Genomic DNA, 21696 nt, shown 5'->3' with positions numbered 1-21696 from the left:
TGTGATCTAATTAAAGCAGTAATAATACAACAGTTGTGATCTAATTAAAGCAGTAATAATAATAGTAAAAGTAGGAATTTTGAATTTTTGAAATTCCTACTGCTGGTCTTGTTTGAGACAGTGGAACCTTCAAAATTAAGTAAAAACCAATATGTTTTACAACACTATAGAACTAATAATTCAATTCATACATGTGGAAAGTAATTGAAAGGTCTGATTGTAGATTGATACAAGAATATTATTGAAACTATTGAGTATTTAACAATAACATTTGGAATGATAAAAAATAAATGGATCAACAAATAAGCTGCATGAGAATAATATTTAATCAGTTTTCATATAATAATAGACAAGTAAATATTGACAAACACATTTGCATTATTCTATTTTATACAATTCTATTATTAAATTTTATTTGTAGGTTTGCATCTAAATTGTTACAGATTATTAGAGTAAAAGATGAGGACTCTAAGCTTTTGGAATGCTTATGGCAGCATAAAAAGGCCTTAATTATATACAGCCCTGTGTGACATAGGACTCTCTCTGAAGCACGTCTAACTTAGATAATAAAGTATGATGTTAAGTGCATTGTTAAAGTACAGTAAGACGCTGTCATCTGGGATGACCGATACCTCCTTCACACCACCAACTGGTAAGTGATTTATTGAGGAGCCGGTTAATCAGAGGAATCAGTCACATCAACATGTAGCATCTAGCAGTTCGATAATTAATATCTAAATTGTTAATCAGATACATTATAATTTTCAATGATCTATTTAAACTTTGGACTAAATTCTTTATTTAAGAACATATTCATATTTAAAATTAATATTCTTTATTTTGACATTTATATTATTTAAATCATATATCAATTATTAATTTCATTTATAGCAGACTTCAACATTTTATTTTAAGGAAAAATCATCTAAAAATAATCGTAATTTAAAATTTTTAACATATTAATTTTTGGTTCATCAGTAAATTTTACCCATCAGTTTCAAACCTGAATCACCATTGAAATTTATTTTTTTCAAAATTAATTAAGCTATTTAGCATTTGAATAAAGTAAATAAACAAGTATTTTATTTTGCAAAGTTCCCATTTAGCTGCTTGAGTGGTACCCCATGTAAGGTGTATTGGGCCTATGGGTATTGGTGTATTGGGTAATTATGACATATATTATATAAAATAACTTTAATCTTCCTTACACACTAGAAAAACACATAATTAATTCTAAAAATATAATATAGTAATTAATCAGTAAATGTACTGTTACCGGTTGAAGGAATATAAATAAACAAAACTAAATACAAACTAAAAGAATAAAACAATTTATTTAATTTATTAAGGTTTATTACCTCAGACATATTCATTATATCTATTTATGCATGTTGAACCTTTTGGTGTTGCGTAATATATTTATCTTCAAATTATATCTCTATATTTCAGAACATCGTGTATTAGAATTGGAATATCATTGTCTATTATTGCCATGGTGGAAAGACATCGTTGACAGCAACAATGCATAATTACATCATTTCACTGGACACCACAAGCTTTAATATGAATAAATAAAGAAAAAAAGAATAAACGAGACTGTCTGAGGTAATAAACCAAATAATCAAAAAATAAATAACAGTCTACTGACACTAAAATAAAATTTATTTCACTCTAAAAACATTCAAACACATACATGCACAGGAAAAGCTACCCAAATGATTTCAACTTTCTTTCTATTGATTGATTTTGTTGTTTGCTTTTTATTTTTATTTCACCTAGATTTTCATTAAGAAATTTATGGAATTGTTGAAGTCTAATCAGGGTTACCTTTGTTACATTCAAGTGTCAGATGGTTGTCAATTTTTTCTTCTTGTTTAGAAAAGGCCATTTCTACTTCACTTCAGGGAATATAATTTAACTAACTATTTCAAACAGTTTCAAGATTGTCAGCATTTTCTTTTTTAGTATTTCAGTATAAAAACTATATTCGGATGGAGCGGGAACTATTTCCAGGCATAAATTTTTGCTCCTGATTCTAATCAATCTCTCCATGCAGCAGTACATTAAAAGTGATTTTTGGTTAAATTAAAAAAAAATAATAATAATACATAATGTATAACAAATATTTTCTACACTAGATAATAAGCAAGTAATTATTCTTGGCAATATTATGCACACAAATGTTAGTTAAAAGGTGTTAGATACAATAGAATTGATTTAGTGAACGTATAATAGGAAATTATTCTACTAAACACAGAATGTCATCGTCATACTTTAATTCAAACACAATTTTGACCGCCATCATGTTTAGTCTCAAACATAATTAAATGGCAACATCTCCAATTAACCCAACAGCCTGTATAAGAAAAAACACAGTTCTAAAATTTATCGTTCAATTACATTTCATACTTTCCAGTTACTGAATGATTACTTATTTATTTATGATTTACAAACATGAATTAAAATTAAGTTAAAACACATTGTGCTTAGTTGTTATTGCAGTTAACAGGTAATTGTTAACAGTTGCTCCGTAACTACACTTTATAACTACTAGTATATATTCATTATAATAACTCATTTTTCAACTACTGTAGTGGTAGATATAAACTCCAACTACATAAGTAGTAGCTGATATATAGTAGTTACACACTGCCAACTACCAACTATTAAAAGTAATTGTAGTTGGCACATACTAATAAGTAATTGCTTGTTGTAAATAAGATATTTTCATTTTTATTGTAACACTAAATAAAAATAACTTGAAATATTTAAACTTATACTAAAGCAGCTGTCTATGAAGTTCATTACTGTCTAACTCTGCTTGAGAGTAACTAATAAATTAAACAATGGCTAAACTCAGTCCTTTATAAAGATTTAAACAATTGAAATTATTAAAAAACTGTAGATTAAAACTTATCAAAACAAACAAAGAACCCAACAAGTAATTTACTTGTGGGATATATGGTCAATAAAATGCACATCACAATATTTAAATTTATAGAAAACATTGGAAAGGATTTTTATAAATCCTAGTGTAACTATAATTAGACTGAAAATGCACAATCATACCTCAGATGCAATTGATGAACACTAGTGAAAATTAACAAAACTTCGCAGGAATAACAAACACCGAATCGTAACAATCCGACAAGCAGAATGTCATAAATGTGTTGTATAGAAGTGTGTATGAGTGATCAGTGTAGCCAGGCCTTCTACAAACATTTCCCTATCTCAAAAGCTTTTTTTTGTTTCTTGATATAGAATACTTGACAAAAATTTCTTGGAAATTTAAAAAATATTCCCGCTTGAAGAGAAAACAAATAAAAGACACATCACCGAAAACTGTGTTTATAGATAGTTTGATTTTTTTTTTCTAATTAAAGCGTGAAAGCAATATTTTTGATAGTTCAACAAAAAATTTGGCATCTTATTTTTTGCAGAAAATACTGTTACTCACGAATAGGAAGTTTTAATTCACATGTTTTTACTTAATAATTTTGTTACTTAAAAATTCCTTATGTTTTGACTCGCACATTTAAATAAACAGAACCTAATCCAACGATATGAAAAAGGCGAAAAATATGAGGTAATTATAAATAAAACCAAGGTTCCATGGTCCAGTATGTTTATAAATAGAAAACCCAGGAATTGCGAGTACAAACTAACTTAAGCTCTATGAAATTTGTATTAGCAAGCAAGGTAAGAATATATATAAGCATCACAGTTAATATGAACGGAGACAGACCCACTTTTAGACAATACCTCCTAAATCCCCTTGGTATATCTTGGGACGCGTAAATGATACAGCGAAACTCCGATTACTGGTAAGAAGGGGCCAACCAGACCCCAGGAATAAAAGTTCCATAAATTGGTAATCTCTGGTTGAAACATCATAAATGTTTCCAACATCTCATGGCTAGACCTGATTTATATTAGGCTTTGTAGTCCTAGTCGAAAGATCTCACTTTACATTAGCGTCCAAATCTTTCTTAATTTATATTTTTCAATTTAGAAATTGAAATTTCTTGGAAACATGCTATTTTCTGAATTTGTCATCAGGATTTTAAAAACCAAAGTTGGAAGTGTTTACTCAAAAACCTGATTTCACAAAGCCTGGCAGGAAAGTTTCATACTTCCCAAAAGAGTAAAATAAGAAATGTCTGTCAATTACATAAGCCATTAGCTTCCCCACCATAACTTTTTATTATGATTTTTTTTATAGTCCCGGTAGAACCTTTCCTCAAGGTAGTGCTTCCGCCTGGTGGCAGATGGGGATCCCTCTCCGAACAGGAGGTGTGAATACACAGGAAAAAGACCCTCAGACCATAAGGCCTTGCCAGGTGTATGTAGAAATTTTCGGAATAAGCGAAGTGAAGAAGAAAGGCAGTGAGGCAATGAAATTAGCCAATAATTACTCCCTAATTTATGCTGGATTATCTAGACGGGTTTTTTTCCCAAAAAGGGGTGGGTGTAGTAGTATCTAATATTTAAAAATTAATTACGTACATTTAATACAATGTATGAATACATCTGTTATGGTTGTAAGCATGTACACTGTTATTATTTATACTGCAGAGGTATAAATTATACTTTAGGTTCACAGTCATAGTGCTCTAAATCATGGCCGGTTGTGGAAATTTGTTATTATACATTTTATTTTATTTTGATAATTTTTTCTAGAACATAAAAATAAGTTGCTCCATTCCGCGATCAATAGGTAACACCTAAGCATACTCGACGCTACAACGACCTAGCCCCACTCCCCGGTCGTGATACCGCAGATAGCAACCGGCCTCTATGGTCCGATGATTCACCAACCGCAGCTCTCTCTTGCTTCTGACGTACTAATTTTTTAGTTGCTTCAATCGTTCGTTTGGCAGAGCTATACGATAGGGGAAAGTTAGGTTAGGAATCAGTAGGACCTCTTTCAAAAGCGCATCTGCTTTTTCATAGCCATCAATTCAGGAGTGCAGGATAACCCATTGCAGCACTACATGAGATTCCCCACCAGTAGCTATCACAAGTCTTTTATCTCAAGTCGGCGCTCCACGTCATTTTGTTTTCCTCGGTCCATTGATCTATTACACTCAGAACTCTGTTTAGGCTTCTCGTCCACTGGAAGAGAAAACGAGTGAGGAATTCGTAAAACGATAATGAGCGATATTAAGAGCCCACGTATTAAATGCCATATTGTAACTCCGTCTAATCCTCAGCGCTACAATAAGCGAGACCCAGCGTCATTGGGCTGCTAGGTGATCAATTGAAGGTTCAACCGGTTAGAGCCTTGCAGTCAAATTTCGCTCGTTTTATCAATGAGAATTAGACACCAGCTGTAGTGCGGTATTAAATACGTGGTCGGATAAATTGTTCGTTTTCGATTCTAGTAGACGCGAGACCTCAGGCATATTTCGAGAGCTGGTATATTACTACTGCTGGCCCACGCAACAAGGTTGTAGGCAAACAAAGGATACTTACACTAGGGGTTTAACGAAACTCTAATATCGACGGATGGCATCCATAATGTCATGTACCGTGATATTGATAGGGCTTTAGACAGATCCTTGGGGCAACCCTCTCGTATCTGAAGGTAGGGTACGTACTTCGGGTAATTAACCGTATGAATCTTTGGAAGAGGTATGAATAACATTTCGAATATCTTTTTTCTCACCATACCTTTCGCTCAAATTTTGGAGGCTCTCTCAAAAACCGATTTGTCGAGGTGGTTGTGTGTAATTAATTGGTTTTGACTCCAATTGAATATGCGAGGTACTCTGCACAAGAAGGCCTCGACAATGGATGTTCAATTAGATTAGGTAGCTGGTTAGGAGATGAATTGACTGGATGCGTCCTACGGTAACTAGCCGTAAATCTTCTCAGGATGGAAAATGGTAGCCTACGGTCGAGATTGAGACAAGTCCAACAGGAACTAGCTGTAGGTCCTTACAGGAAGGAAACTCCACTCCGTAGGGAACTATCCTACGATCGTGAATAGGATAGTAATTCCTACAGGAACTAGCTGTAGGTCTTTACGAAAGGAAGAAAAGGTCAAGAGGAAGGAGAGATCAGGCAGAGTGAAATAAAAGCACAATATATATTTTCAAAAATACCACTGAAATGTACAGATCTACTATGTCTATTGTTACTCCCTGCCTTATTTTTTTTTTTTCTTACCTCCTATATTTATTTATTTAACAAATACAATTATATATAGTACTTACAAACTAAGGAATCTATATATATATACACACAATATATATACACTTAGAACATTTAATCTTGGTTTGCCTTACGGCATTATAAGATATGACAAACTTGGTCCGCTGAAGGCGGTTTTTACATAAGTAGCTGGATTGCCAGGGGCTAACAAGGAATGGGGAGGGACCATTCCAGCTGGTGGACACTTTGGTTTATCAAGTTGCGCTAATTTATCTCTCTGGGGCTATCAAACGCCATAGAGAGATGCTACCTGTAAGACATTAACTTTTAGCGAATTAGAAGATTCTATTGCAATCTTTATTGCTTCAAATAATACATTTAAGAATTAACAACGTATGAAATTGTTATTACCTTGGTAAAATTAAATTATTTACAAGAAATTGTGCGGACATTAATATAAGATGTTTGTTTGATGATCGTAACGGTTCACGTATCGACAGCTAGATTGCACCAGGTGGTTCAAAACAGTTATATAAATCCACGCTATTCATCTTGCTCTGGACATGCTAATAGCTGAGAATATCGCAAGGGCTGTTGTCCTCATTGAGTCAAAGGCTGCCATCGTCAGCCTTTGCAATAACGGGCCGATAAATTCTAATGAAGTTTTTGGGGAAAGAACACAACTGAAGGAGCTTTTCATAAGAGACACTGTTATGGCTCTGCAATGGATACCTTCACACGTTGGAATCTGGGGAACGAACAGGCCAACAGGCCCATACCTTAGCCAAAGAAGGATCCCAGATGCCCATGCCTCACCACCCATCACCTACTAGTTTTGCTGCTCCTAAAAACCTCACCAATGCGTTCTTGAGAAATAAGCTGCAACAAAACTATCAGGAGTCTGCAGAAGAAAGCTGTGCAAGTCCCCTCATCAGTCCAAGTGATGGAATACCACACGCCATTCCCCTCCACGTATCGGTGGCCGCTTTTAGAGCTATAATTGGCCACAATTACTTGGGTGCCCATCTTTAAAGAATTGAGCTAAGAGATAACCCACGGTGCTCGTTCTACTGAATATATAATATCCAACCAGCTATATGACTGCCCTCGCCTCGATTACACAAAGAAGCGTTTCAGTGATGAGACCAAATGGTCCAAGTTTGCAACACTTTATTGGGCCGCCAGAAGTCATGACCTGTTCTTGCCATTCGCCCTCATGTTTAAGAAATTCTGGCAAGACCCCATTTGGACCACAGCTGTTGGCTCAAGGAGTGCTGAATCAAGTCCCCCTTCATTACACAGAGAGTTGAAGAATTTTTCCTGCTTTTAAATTTAACTAGAGGGATGCTGTCTTAATTAATTTCTTAAAGGCTTGACTAAACAAAATGTTTGCCAATAGCACTGTTGGAAGTAAGTTTTACTTACTCACTTTCCAGGCCTTCAATTGAGGGACATAATCATTTATTGTTGAGGCTAGAAACATATTTGTGAGGTTAGTTTCCATCTTTACGAAAGTTCAGGTTTTGGAGAAAATTTGAGATCGATTCATTCAAGCTGTTATGTGCTTAAGATCAAGTTTGGCATCAGTTGTCCTGTTATGTTCCTAGCCTCATCTCTTACTATTTATGTATTTCTTCATTCCTTAAAAGTTGGTACTCTTGGACTATACTTTGGATAATGTCTCACATGCAACTCTCAGGAAAGCATTTAACATCCTTTTACCAGGATTCACCAGCCTCATGTCACTATATCATCATGCAATAATGGATAATAGAATTACTCCATAAAAAAATCTTAATGATTGGCTGTTTTCAAGAAAATTTCCGATCTTCAAGAAATTCTAAGAAAAGAAAGGACCAAGTTCTTCATACTGGCCAGCTTCCTCTCTGAGAGTTGTTAGAATTAGTTATGATGGCCTGGTCCCAATACAGCTTGACATGCAGTCTAGCAATGACCTCTTGTGGACAGTACCTATAAGGCCTGATGTCATCTAGGATTTTAAATTTCTTGGCCAATTCTTGATGGAAAATTTTAGACTTATTGATGTGCCTCAGCAAAGATTCTTTACCATCAAGCATCTGACAGTCTATGATGTGCTGAACTGTCATGGTACAGCCTCATGATTTCATAATGGCTTTTCCACAAATGCAGCATCTATAAGTCCTGGTAGATATCACCTGGTCCTGAAGAGCAAAAATAAATCCTTCTGTTTCAGGAAATAGGGTATCCCTACAAAGCTACATAAAAGATGCACCCATATTTAATCCCACTGCTGACAAACTATGGTAAAATTTCCCATATGAATCCTTTCAATTTCCACTTATCAAGCAGGAGCTCTAGACTTACTGCAAAGGGATAATTTTCAGGTTAAGAGCAGTGCTGCCACGGTTCAATACCATTATTATTACAATTGTCATTATTATACTTTGTCTATTTTTTGGAGTGTTTGGTCTACTGAAGTTTGTATTACTGAGATTGTACTGTTTTAGTGAGGGACAAACTTTTATTTTAAATGGAAAACTCTTATGCTTATTAACAGCTTCAGGAGAAAACAACTATTACTTCAAAATAACCAATACAACCTAAATTTATAATGATCCTGGAATTATTTTTCAAAATAAATACATTTTATACAAACATACAGTTTACATGACAGGTCGTATTCAATATTTATCACATTATTTACAAGATTTATTTTAAAACTTTGTTTTTCATATAAATAAAAATAATAACTTAGCTGAATATCACCATGCTATGCAATTACAATAATAAAAATGTAATATCAATATAATATGGATAATGTTGATATAATAAAACTTGGAAATACAATAACAATGCAACAATAAAATATTCATGAATGAGCTATAAACTAAAATTACTCAAATGAATATGAATACTAAGGATTTTCAAATTAAATTGTTTTAGTCACTTATAAACTTAATAGTCAATGAAAACAAAATATTAGTTATCATCTAGTGTTGACCAAAAATCATATGATAGGGATTTAAAAAAAAATATAGATATCATTTTAAGTTTACCAAAATTCATATTATAAGGATTTAAAAAAAAAAAAAAATAGTTATGATATAGAGTGGACCAAAATTCATATGATAAGTAACAAAAATATTGAGTAACAATATTTTTCAAATAATGAACTTGTTAAAATAGATTATTAAACAAATCTCATATAAAGTACAGTAATGAAAGAAATTATACAAAATACTAACACATAGAAACAACTTACATACCAAGTAACAGGAAAGTTACAATGTAAACTATAATATTTCAACATTTGATATTTGAACTTCTTTTTTAATACAAATTTATAAAATAACATTGTTCAATAGCAGTTAAAAGGTTATAAGCGAATACACTCTGTTAAGAGAGTATCTATTCTAAATTTTTGAAAAAATAAAAATATACTTTGGTCGTCACTACAAATTGTAGGGTAGTAATTATAACAAAATATTATATCTACAACATAATAAATAATTAAAATAGATTGATTTTATCAATCATAACCAATTTAGCAACTAAGCTCTACGATTGTCTTGAGGAACTTAAGAAGACTGTAGAGTTAAAAATTTTAATACTAAACCTAATCATTAGAGGAAAGAACGAAGAATCATCATAATAAAAATATATATTTATAAAAATATCACAGGCTGAATATAGTAGTAGATATGAATGCTTCAAAATTATAATGTAGTATTAATTGACTTCATTAACATTCATACCTGAAACAAAAAAAAATTATGCATAAGTGTTCCAAAAAATACATTTTTTTTTTTTAAACAGACAATCAATTATTCATTTTCATAAAAACTACACTTGAAATTATGATCAATAGCAATAACTTCAATACTAAATTTAGAAAAAAAAATGATAGATCTATCAGAGGTGAGCAGCTGACAAAGTAGTACTAAAGTAAATTACAATCAAGTCATATTATAAAATTAAGGACTAGTTAAAATTATATGCAGGAAATATGTATAAAGTATTAGATCTAATAAATATGATAATAAACTACTGGATCAGAAAACAATAAAAATTGGTAATTCTAGCTATATCCCTTATTCTCTGAGAATAATAATAATAAAATCCAGGAAATAATGCTAAAGTATTAAACCTAATAAATAAAATTTAAATAGGATAATAAACTAATAGATCAGAAAACATCAAAAATTGGTAATCTAGCTATATCCTTTATTCTCTGAAAGTAATAATAATAAACTACAATGCGGTAAACATTCCTAATTTTTTTTTTTAATTTCCAAAAGCAATTACACTATATCAACAAGAAAACATAGAAAACTAATCTTAACTCAAAGATACAACACTGAAAACAGATTAACAGGTAAAGAAAGAAAGAAGTATAAGTTACGATATAACTTAAATTCAGGGAAGATAGTCTGGGGTACAACTGAGTTGTGTTTTGTACTACCATCAGACAGCCCTGACGAAGCCCAGCAAAGTGGGGCGAAACGTTGGTTAACAATAAATAGTTTTCTTTTACTCTTTTGATACCTTTATTGACCGTCACCCGGACTATCTACCCCGAATTTAAGTTATATCTTAACCTATACTTTTTTCTTCACCTGTTAATCCTTTTTCAGAGTTTTGTGTCTTTGAATTACTCATTGAAATTTTATGGATAGTCACTTGTTGGTTCCTAAATATAATCTACCTGCTCTTCTGAGCTGTAACACCAAGTAGTGACATCAGTCAGAGATTAAAAAAAAATTCTGTACTTTGATAACATGCTCACAGCAGTGGCATGGACTTAAAATCCACTCAAAACTAGCACTATCCCAAAGTTACACCATGTTTCACAGGGTAACCCAAGTTTACCAGTAAAATAATTTTTTGAATAGTTAACACATTTAAACAATAAACATGAGTTCATTCATTAATAAACTTACATTCAATAATTTAATCAATGGTAACAACTATCAATAATGAAACATTAAATTTAAATGAGAGATTTCAAATATATTAATGTCAAAAGTAAAATTATTAATAACAGCGAGAGTAATACATAAGGATGATAAACTGGTCATAATTTTAATTTTCAAAATTTCGCCGAATCTTTAATAGTTTTAATTATAATAAAATTATCAGAAATTAAATTGGCAATTATCTTGATTTTATTTTCTCAGGAATCATACTGCACAATAAAATTAATAAACGTTTTTTAAAGTAGTATAAACTTGCTAAAATTTGCCCTGATTTGGGTCAGAGCTCTTTACACTCAATAGTTCCTGAGATGTAGTTTTTCAAAAAACCAATATTTTTTTACCCCAAAAAATGAGAAATCAACATTTTGAGAATTAATTATAGCAAATATCATAGCTACGGAAAAAACTATGGTATGGCAAACTTACTTAGTTTTAACTCCTAATATTGAAGTCCTTTTTTTAATATTGGAGTCCTAATATACATCTGTAAATCTGATAGCCCTTAAGATATTACAGAAATAAATTCACAAAATGTTTAATCTCTAGTCAATAATACTTGACATGGGTGCCACATGAGTTAAATGAGAATCTGAATGATTGAAACCATTTTGCATGCTAACCATTTTATTCTAGAAATAATTCAAAATTATTTAGACATTCATCTTTATGGCAGCCTTGCCTTGGTGATTATCGTGACAAAATTAAGAGAATTGGTACCCTGGATAAATGGTATTTCTAGGACTAAATTCGAATGAGTTAATTCCTTTATTAATAGCTAGCCCACCCTTTCGGCCATTTTTAACTTCTCTTTGTTTTAAATATATACTAGAAGCAGTGGTGGCTAAGTTTAAAAAACTCCTCTTTGTTTATGTTTGAAATAATATAATTGAATAAAATTGAAATAGAAGAACTACTTATAGGGTTCACAGGAAATAGTCTCAAGCGAAATGGCTCACTCATGTACGCAGGCTTTACTCCAGACAAGACTAATACTTGCTATAGACCCCTAATCTTGGACAGAGGAGGAACAGAAAAATACAGAATTCATTGAAGAGACAAGGGTAGCCCTTAACAGTATCGGTAGCCGTAAACGGCACTGCTACATGAAAGGAACTGACATTTAGCATCTATCATGTTCTAAAATGTCATTTTTTTCAGCCACATAGCAATCAGGTACCAATCCAATAAGGGAACTTGAAAGCTATAAATGAGATGATTAAATAAGATCATGAAGTTCCAAACATGCCAACCATTGGCACTGAATCATTGTTGATGGCAGATCATACCTGGTTATATAATTCGACTTATTTTTCAGATCATCTGGACCTATCAGTTATTCATTCATTCAGGCATGTGTAGGACAAAATTGAAGGAAATGTTTGGTTGCACGTTTTCACCTTTTCTGCTTAAAATGCTAAAAACAGCTGAATTGGAGGAGAGAAACAAAATCCTTTAAGGTTTTATTTAAAATCTTTTACCAGTACACCAAAAAGGATGAAAGCTGTTCTTTAAGCTATAGGAAGAAGTACTTATTTTGAATTTATTAATCTTTGTTCTTGTGAAATTATAAAATTTATAGGTATTATGATTTTTTCAATAGATTATATACTTGGGTGTATTATCAGGAAACTTCTTTTTTTTTTTTTAATTTAATACCTATAGAAATTTTCAACTTCCTCAAATTCTTCATTTCCCTCAAAAAAGATTTCTTGGAATCGCTTATTGACAAATTATTTTAATCAATTAAATGAGTAATCAATATATAGATTCAAGGTCCTGAAAGTATGTGAAAGAGAACTCAGTTATAAATAGTTTAGAGAACTCAGTTATAAATGGTTCAGTAATTAATTTATTTAACAATTTTAGTTGTAGATTTGATTTCCTTGTTTTTCGCCTAAATTTTCTTCAATGGTAAAATAAATATATTAATACTCAAAATTAGAATTATAATAGAAGGAATAATAATAAAAAAAAAAAAAAAAAAAAAAAAATGATGAATACATATCAATGAAAAGAAAGAATATCACCTGTTTTAAGAGCACTTCATTAAGAAAAAAATTGTTGGATAGACTAACATTTTTCCATTCCGTAAAACTTACTTCTTCCTAAAATAAATTGAAAATACTTATATTAGATATTAATGAAATTAGGATTCTAAGAGAACTTAAGATTTAAACAAATAAAAAAATAGACAATTCTAAATATAATTATTACACTATTTCAGTAAAAAAATTCCTCTTTGTTTATATTTGAAATATAATAAAATAAAATTGAAATATAATTAGGATTCAAATAGAAGAACTATACTCAATAGTAACGCAAACCAAATCGGCTTGGTGTGAGTCTGACTCGGTTGTGAGAGACTTGGTTCCAGTCCAAAATAAATTGAGTGTAAAAACATGATCATTACACTTATTGCTCTACTGATACTACCCATTGACTCACATTTCCTGGAACCAAATATTCTACATAATTTTGCACTGAAAAAAACATGAATTACATACCGGTCATTTCCTTTAGGATTTCATTTTTCTAGTTACAATAATAATAATATTCTTTATTTATTCTGGGATTGATCCCTTTAGAATAATATACAGGCGTCAAAATTAGGCTTTAGAGCCTTTCAGTAAAATAAAAAATATAAATGAAATTATAAAAGTCATAAAATATAATAAAATAATGAATTAGAAAAGATAAAAATGAACAACAATAATAACAGAATATTTAAAATAAGAATAGAACAAATGAAACAAAACCATAGTCATATCATAAAACATTAGATAAATAACACTTCTAATAATAAAAAAAGAAGAAAAAAATGATAAAAAATCAAATGCAATTATACAAAATTTAAAAGGTACAATTTCTGCTAATATACATATCTACATGTATAAACGAAAATCTAAAACATTAAATACAGAAAATATATAAACCTCATTTGAAACTTTCAATTGTTATTCTTGATTGGGTGGACAGAAGATGGTCGAAGATACGGGATTTGAATATTGCAAGGGTATTAGAACAACATAAAAAGAAGGGAATAGAATTCCATAGGGAAGAGGAACGAATGAGGAAAGACCTACCAAAGGCAGCGGTTCGATGGGCAGTTACATTTAAGTCTGAAGGCTGTGAGCGGGTTGGACGGCAGGATTGGATAACTTGGTAGAGGAAGGAAGCAAGAAAATATTTACAATGGAAGGAGGGGTAAAGCCACTTCAACTCTTTATAAAATCAGGTGACAGAGGCGCCCCTGGGGACCCCAAAGATGAATCATACAAAGCAATTATTTAACTGTTTTAATTTTGCTCTTGAGATCCCCAGAGACACCCCCTTAAACCACACAGAAATAATAAAAGTGTGGGAATACTAAGGAAGTAACCAGGAGCCTACGGATTTCAAAAGGAAGTTGGTGACAAAGATAATTTGAACACTTTAGGGTGGAGAAGGGACAACAGGAAATATCGGAGACGTGGTTTTTCCAGGAGAGAGTTTGGTCTATAGTGACACCAAAGTTTTGAATGTATGGATGGAATTTTAATGGATTGTTGTTTAGAAATTAGGTTGGAATATGAGGAATAGTTTTCAGGAGGTGATTGGATCCTATTACGATTGCCTTAGCTTCTCTCCATTTAACTTAAGCTTGTTTTCTTGTGCCCAGTGACTAATTTGATTCAAGTCTTCTTGAAGTTTCCCTGTGGAAACTAATACGTCAGAAGGTGGGAAGGAAAGGGAAATTTGGAAATCATCAGTGTACAAATGGTATGGAGAATGTTGGATAAGGACGGGAAGGTCATTGATGTAGATAGCAAAAAAGGTGGAAGATAGCGATGAACCCAGAGGGACACCACAGGTTAGGGGTTCAAGTCATTAATGGAGATATATCAGGAACCACTACATACTGGGAATAATTGGAAAGGAAGGATTGAAACCAGTGCAGAGCACTGCTGGAAAGAGGAAGATTTTGTAGTTTGGTAAGAAGCATGTTGTGGTCAACCGTGTCAACTTCAACTGCTTTGCAGAAATCTAGGAGGATGAGGTAGTTAGGTTTTGGTGTTCCATGGCAGTTTGGAAGTCGAGGGTTATTTTAAGGAGGGCGGATTGTGTTAAATAGCCAGGTCGAAAGCCGGATTGGAGGGGACTGATGAGGGAACGTTCTTCAAGGAAGTCTGAGAGATAATTTTAAACAAAGTGTCTAGCTATAGACCCCAAATACTACATTTTTCAATATAAAACATGTTACTCCTAGTATTGTATTTAGTTTTACAGTTTCCCTAACTTTTCTTAACAGCACCTAACATCAGCAAAGATATTTTAAAACCCAGAGATAAGCCTTTTTTCATTAGGCACCATTTTTCTAATGATGAAATATTTTGGTGATATATTGGTAGTTGGTACATATTTGTTAGTAAACAAAAGTGGCAAAAAAACTTTACTTTTTTTTAATTCTGAACAAACCTCAAACTTCTCAGGATAACAATTACTTTTAATAATATTACAATTTAATTTTTAATATTTCATAAGCACTTATAAAATCTCTTTATTTCTTTTTAAGTATTTATATATCTGTAGCTTGTAGCCCTGAAGATGATCAATGATGTGGGGTGAAATATGAACAAAATATAAACAAATAAGAGAAACAAAAACTAAACTTTAATAATTTACACTTTAAGAACCCAAAAAAATTATTCTCAATACATAATGCAAAATCAAACATTATATGCCAAATAAAATAATAGCACTTACGACATAAGTTTGGGAATTTTACTTTGAAGGCGAGGAATTTTGGATTGTCTAGGTGGAATAATAGCTTTTTCAGCTTTTGTATCTTTTGCATTACTTTCCTGAAAAAACAAAAACAAAGTAAAGGTAAAATAAATATAAATATTTATTCGATGAGTTTCATGAGATTATAAATAAATAGCATTGAAGCGTAAAAAATGTAATTACCATTTGAAAGGATACTACAATCAGATAAATAAATATTAAGAATTTTAATTAAATGTTGGTTGGATGATAGATATTATGTTATTACAATTACTCAACAAATACTATTCAAGCTGAATTATGGATGAGGTGGTGGTGTAAAGAAATGCAGACTAAAGTTAAAGAAAGGATAAAAACCATGGAGGTAATACCTTAAGACTAATATCCCTAGTGATGTGGGTATTTACAAAGAAAAAATATATAGACAAAACAAGCAGTGAAGATGGCTAAGGTGAAAAGCTGGTTTGCATTTGGTGAAGAATTTGAAGTAAGCTATGTTGAGAATAAAACAAAGTTTTGGAGTATATCACGTTTGGGGTAATGTGGGAAAGATGGAAAGCAGTTTGACTACTGAAGAAGTTAAATTTTTGAAAGAATGAGCAAATTGTTTCAGTAAGAAGTTTGTGGAAGAAAGAAAACAAGAAGATGAAGAACCTCTCATAGAACAACCTGTTGAAGGTGATGATCATATCGAGGATTGGGAGCTGGCAATGGCCATGGCAAAAGCCAAAAACAAGGTGGCAGGTGATGATGGTATTGCAGTTGAAATGTGGCAGATACTAAGTACAAAGATGGTTACTAAACATTATAAACAAGATATTCCAAAAGGAGATCCCTACAGAGTGGATAACATCATCATTCAAATCCACAAGAAAGGTTCCAGAGTAGAGTATAAAAATTATTGATCCATCATATCATATCATCCGTAACTCTGAGGTTGTGAATATTAGAAAGAAGACTTTGAAGAATATTAGAATTTGAGCTTCAGGAAGAACCGGCAGCATTCAAACCTGGCTGAAAAAACACAGGACAATATTTTCACACTTCGCTGTAAAATGGATAAAAGTTTGTTGAAAGGCTCACAAAGGAAGATTCACCTCATCTTTGTAGACCTCTCAGGGACATTTGATAATATACTTTGGATAGAACTCAAACTAGCATTGGAAGATAAAGGAATTCCCATTAACTTGAGCCAAGCAATCCTTAGCTTGTATCAAAATGTATATGGATAAGTAAGGCTCAATGCAATAAATCATACCGATTTTAAATAGAAACAGGAGGAAAACAAGGGGAAAGCTTTAGCCACTCATTATTTTTAATATTTATGGACATACTAATAAGGATAAAACTAAGGAGCCCAAAACTGAAAATAGGGAATTGGTAAATGCATCCTGTATATATCCAGAATTGAGTATTTGCAGATGATATTCTCACTATTTCAGAAAACAGAGGAGCCTTGCAGGAAGCACTACAAGCATGGGAGGAACCTCTAAGCCACAAAGGAATGACCACTAAACCAACCAAATCTAAGTATATAGTGGTGTCTAAAAGTGGTACTAGAGAACAAGATAATAAGATTTGTAGAGGCTCAAATCTAGAACATATTGATGTGAAGGTTGGCCATGTTCAAAGAATGCAGATCAATAGATTCCCAAAAAGTATTTGGGAGGCAAAACGACCACCTGGATGAGGAATAAGTAAGAGGACCACATATCAGATCTGGCAAGAAACAGAGGAATAACTCATGGTCAAGTCAAGAAGTTGGCAACAGATAAGAGAGGTATTTAAGAAATAGATCCAGGCTGCCTTAACACTGTAAGTTATGTTGGTTTTGTTAATGAAGAAAAATGACGACCATTTAAATCTTATTGAATGAAAAATGAATAGACATTTAATAAATACATTTTACATGTAAAATGAAGAAACTAAAATATAAATAACTAAATTAAACATGCTTTATTATAACTATTAACTTTGCTCTACAATCTCAACTATTTCATTTCAAAAAATAGTTTCGTACAGAAAATATTGAAATCCACTAGTACCAAGTAGATACTAGGGTATTATTGTCCAGATAGTACCAGAACTCAAGAAAACAGCAATAAAATAACTATTTCAGATTTAGTGATGATGATAGACTAAAAGCAGATTATGGCAGAAGCAAGGTAATCGTTAATTATTTCTAAAATTGAATAACCATAGGTTCAGGAACAATGTTTTGTACTTACTAATCTTAACCAATCTTACTAATTAATGATTGGAGAAGATGGTTGGGGGTGCGGCCAGCAAAGAAAAACATAAATAAACAAAAAAATATTAATTAAAAGGCCACTGGTATAAATAAATATTTTTTTGTTTTTCTTTGCTGACCGCAACCCCCTGACCATCTTCTCAAATCAGTAATCTACGGTCAACTATCTACACCTCATTACAATCTTATATGGAGAAAATTCAAGGAATATTTAAATCATTTCTTACCTGCAAACTCACATTAGGCAGCACAACTTGGTTTCCAGGTTTCCTCAAAAAGTAATTTGGATTCTGATGTAGTCTTCTGTCTAAACATAAGGGCAAAATAATTCAATTAATATATAATTTAAAGGCCTGAAAAATAAAATACTAACTTTAAACATATGAACTAGAGATGGGAAAACTCATTTAAAACCCTACCCCTATGGTTATCTGAAAGAACAAGTTCATTCCATACCTCAGTCAAGCAACTTAAAGATCAAGGAAAAGATGGAAAAATTAAGGGGAAACTGAATTTCATACTAATTTCCTATTAAAGAGTAATTAGTAATTTTATGAGTAGTAGTTAGGAATGGAGTAAATCTCATGGAACCAATTTTGAGCATAAGATCATTTGGAACTACTCCAAAAAGGCCAACTTATTAGGTGCACATCTAAACAGTGCAACTACTTTTTTGAAAATTTGAGCTGGAACATACACTGGTCTATTTACGAAGAAACCCGGCTAAATCTTATTTTATCAATTGCATTCTTTTAGCTCCCAATTTACTAAAGAAATAAAAATAAGTATTATTAAATAGATTGTCTAAAGTTATGAGATGATAGCAGCCCTTCAAATTATGATTAGTTAAACAACTCCAACACCTCATGCCACCAATATAGTATATAGTATAATATAGTTTTATACTAAAATCAATTAAACAATTACAAAATAATTTTATTAGGTTATGTTAAGTATCGCAAAAATTAAATAAACAGTGATGATTGATTAAATAGAAATAATATTTTTAATAAATAGATCAACTAACTATATCTACTTAATAAAAATGTAAATGTTCAGTTGTTTTTTATCTAAGATCTCTGAAAGTTCTTAACCGATGTCGATGCTCTTTTTTATTTATTTTTTTAAATGTTCTGTGTCATTCCGGAAAGGTTTAATGCTATTGAAATCCTCAATTTATTCAGTAGACAGAAAGTTTTAAGCAAAATTAAACACTATTTGCACATAGCTCAAAAAAGTATAAATCTTATGATATATTTTATAAACAACAACATAATAGGGAAATAAATTACCAACAAAAAAAACACCAAAATCGGACCAAAAGAAAGCAAATTATGAAGAATAATGTTGTAATGTTGATACCATAACCTCAATAGCTCACATACATCCTCCGCCAAGCCCTATTGAAATCTAAATCCATAAGATCAAATTAATAACAACCCAACATCCTGGTTTACATATCTTTATATTCATCTCAATTTCAAGATATGTTTCTTAGTAACTATGAAACAATTTAGTTATACTTAAATTAATTGTTTCTGTATCTTCACCCAACAGGACCATTGATCATTAGTAAAGCCACTAATACATCATTGTCGAGAATTAAACATATAACTTCTTGGAATACAAATTAATGATTCAGATTCTATTAAATGTTTCAAATATACACATCCTTATTGGATTAACTGAATTCTTTAGTATTTCCTGCTTCATTAAAATATTACAAACCACCAGAAGTCAGCACAATAATATGCATTTTCAAATCTAGTAAGTACATCTTTATATTGTTATTTTTTTCTAATATTTGCCTAAGGAAAAATACTTGGTCAAAATTTGATCAATCCTCTCTGAATCCAAATTCATTATCTTGTATTAACTTATACAACATATTCTATTATGTGACTTGTTGTTCCAGCATAAATATTTCATAACATATTGAAAGGAACTAGATTTTCTGATGGTTATTAAAGTCTGTTCTCATTCTTTTGGTAATTTGGAATCAATATAGAATTTTTTGTAATGATCAAGTTTCCTTTTTCTTGAATTTTTTTAATGAATAGATGTATTCAAGAGATTATAGCTTCTCTACATGCCTTGATTACTTCATTCAGAAACTTGTTCATTACCTCTGCTTGTCTACTAATCTGCTAATTATCTGATCACTATTTTAGACATCTCCCTTACTTGTGTCATCTATTAATGGTTCTACACTCTGAAATGTGGAAGAAGAGGAACTATTATATTATTCTTTGCACTAAAAGTGCTCAGAAAGTTTCCTTAGAATTTAAATACATATGGCAATCAAATCTGACAGAATATTATTGTTTTTTCCCTAATGCCAGTCATTCAAGATTAGAACCATTTAATTATGTTTCTAAGAAAATATATATGTTTATTTTTAAGTCATTTCAATGTTACATTAGTTGAAACTCAGAAGTGTGTAACACTGTTATTATTAGGGTTATTCAGAGCGTCTAATTCAGTCAATTAAATTTTTTTAGATATGGTTCACTGAACCAGAATTTTTTCGCCTAATTCTTCCTTTTACCAACGACAATATTACTGATTTCCTCAATTTATGTACAATATTAACCTATATTTTTTTAAATCTCCACTTTATTCCTCTAAAATTTCGAGAACTTCAAATACAAACTTTGTTTTACAATACAGAACTTACTTTAGTTACAACAGAGCCTAGAATAAAAGTTATAAAAATTGGCGAGATGAATTTGAAAAGCTGGTATACTCCACTCAACCTTGTGTAATGCCACTGTCCCAACTTAAAGTAAAAAATTCTATAATTCTCCAGGAATTGAATGATATAATTGAATTTTAGATTTAGACAATACATTTGAAGCTGAAATACCAAATATACTCTTTGATGTAAATATCATTGATTTTTCTGAATGGCCCTTCACTAGGGTTGCAAAGATAATTCAAACATTTAAATATAAGTAGATGGTCAGGATTGCGGTCAAAAAAGAAGAACAAATAGTTTAAAACTATTTTAATGTCCGACGTTTCGCCCCACTTGCCCTGCAAAGTTAAATGGCTGGCCACCTCCTCCCCACTCTTTCACTCTTCCGCTTCATTGTTGCCTTCTGTTCAACCGTTCACTTTGAACAGGTAGGTGGTCTTGATTTGTCTTTGCTCATTTATTATCATTTAATATTATTATTTTTATTTATATTTATTCTTTCAAGACGTTTATTTATTCTCTACTTTTTTTTTTTTTCCATGTGTTGTTTTTGTTTTATGTACATTTCCTGTACTTTTTTAACTGTATATTTTACGTATTTTTAAAAAAATTTTACTCTTGCCATTGCTACTTATTTTTATTCTTATCATTGTTTATTCAAGTTTATTTTATACTGATACTATTTTATGTCTTCCTTCCTTTTATTTATATATAATTTCTTATCACTTTATTTTTACATAATATTTATCCTAGCTTAAATTCCCTTATTGTATCTTATTGTTGTAATATTCTCAGTTTTCTTTTTTTTGTATCTTTTTAGCCCTGATGAAGCCCTGCAAAGTGGGGCGAAATGTCGGACATTAAAATAG

General features: G+C 31.4%; 2 protein-coding genes across 4 annotated transcripts in view; both read right to left on the bottom strand.

The window, feature by feature from the left end:
• Positions 1 to 3227, bottom strand: part of LOC106678123 (probable U3 small nucleolar RNA-associated protein 11) — a 12645-nt gene extending 9418 nt beyond the window's left edge. Inside the window, exon 1 of the mRNA XM_014416456.3 lies at positions 3070 to 3227. The gene's annotated coding sequence lies outside the window, so the exon portion shown is untranslated. The remainder of the gene's footprint in view (positions 1 to 3069) is intronic.
• Positions 3228 to 6154: 2927 nt separating this feature from the next.
• Positions 6155 to 21696, bottom strand: part of LOC106678122 (probable serine/threonine-protein kinase DDB_G0282963) — a 50439-nt gene continuing 34897 nt past the window's right edge. For all 3 annotated transcript variants that reach the window (XM_067049304.1, XM_014416453.3, XM_014416454.3), the window contains 4 exons: positions 18357 to 18436; positions 15858 to 15955; positions 13142 to 13219; positions 6155 to 9893 (listed from right to left, as the gene is read on the bottom strand). In XM_067049304.1, coding sequence (XP_066905405.1) covers positions 18370 to 18436 — 67 coding nt within the window. In that variant the 3' untranslated portion in view covers positions 6155 to 9893; positions 13142 to 13219; positions 15858 to 15955; positions 18357 to 18369. The remainder of the gene's footprint in view (positions 9894 to 13141; positions 13220 to 15857; positions 15956 to 18356; positions 18437 to 21696) is intronic.

This window comes from Halyomorpha halys, unplaced genomic scaffold (genome assembly GCF_000696795.3).
Source record: "Halyomorpha halys isolate HHAL.00 unplaced genomic scaffold, Hhal_1.1 Scaffold124.1, whole genome shotgun sequence".
In the NCBI taxonomy this organism is placed as follows: Eukaryota; Metazoa; Arthropoda; class Insecta; order Hemiptera; family Pentatomidae; genus Halyomorpha; species Halyomorpha halys.
Note: the sequence above shows the minus strand (reverse complement) of the source record. Positions and strands in the feature narration are given on the sequence as shown.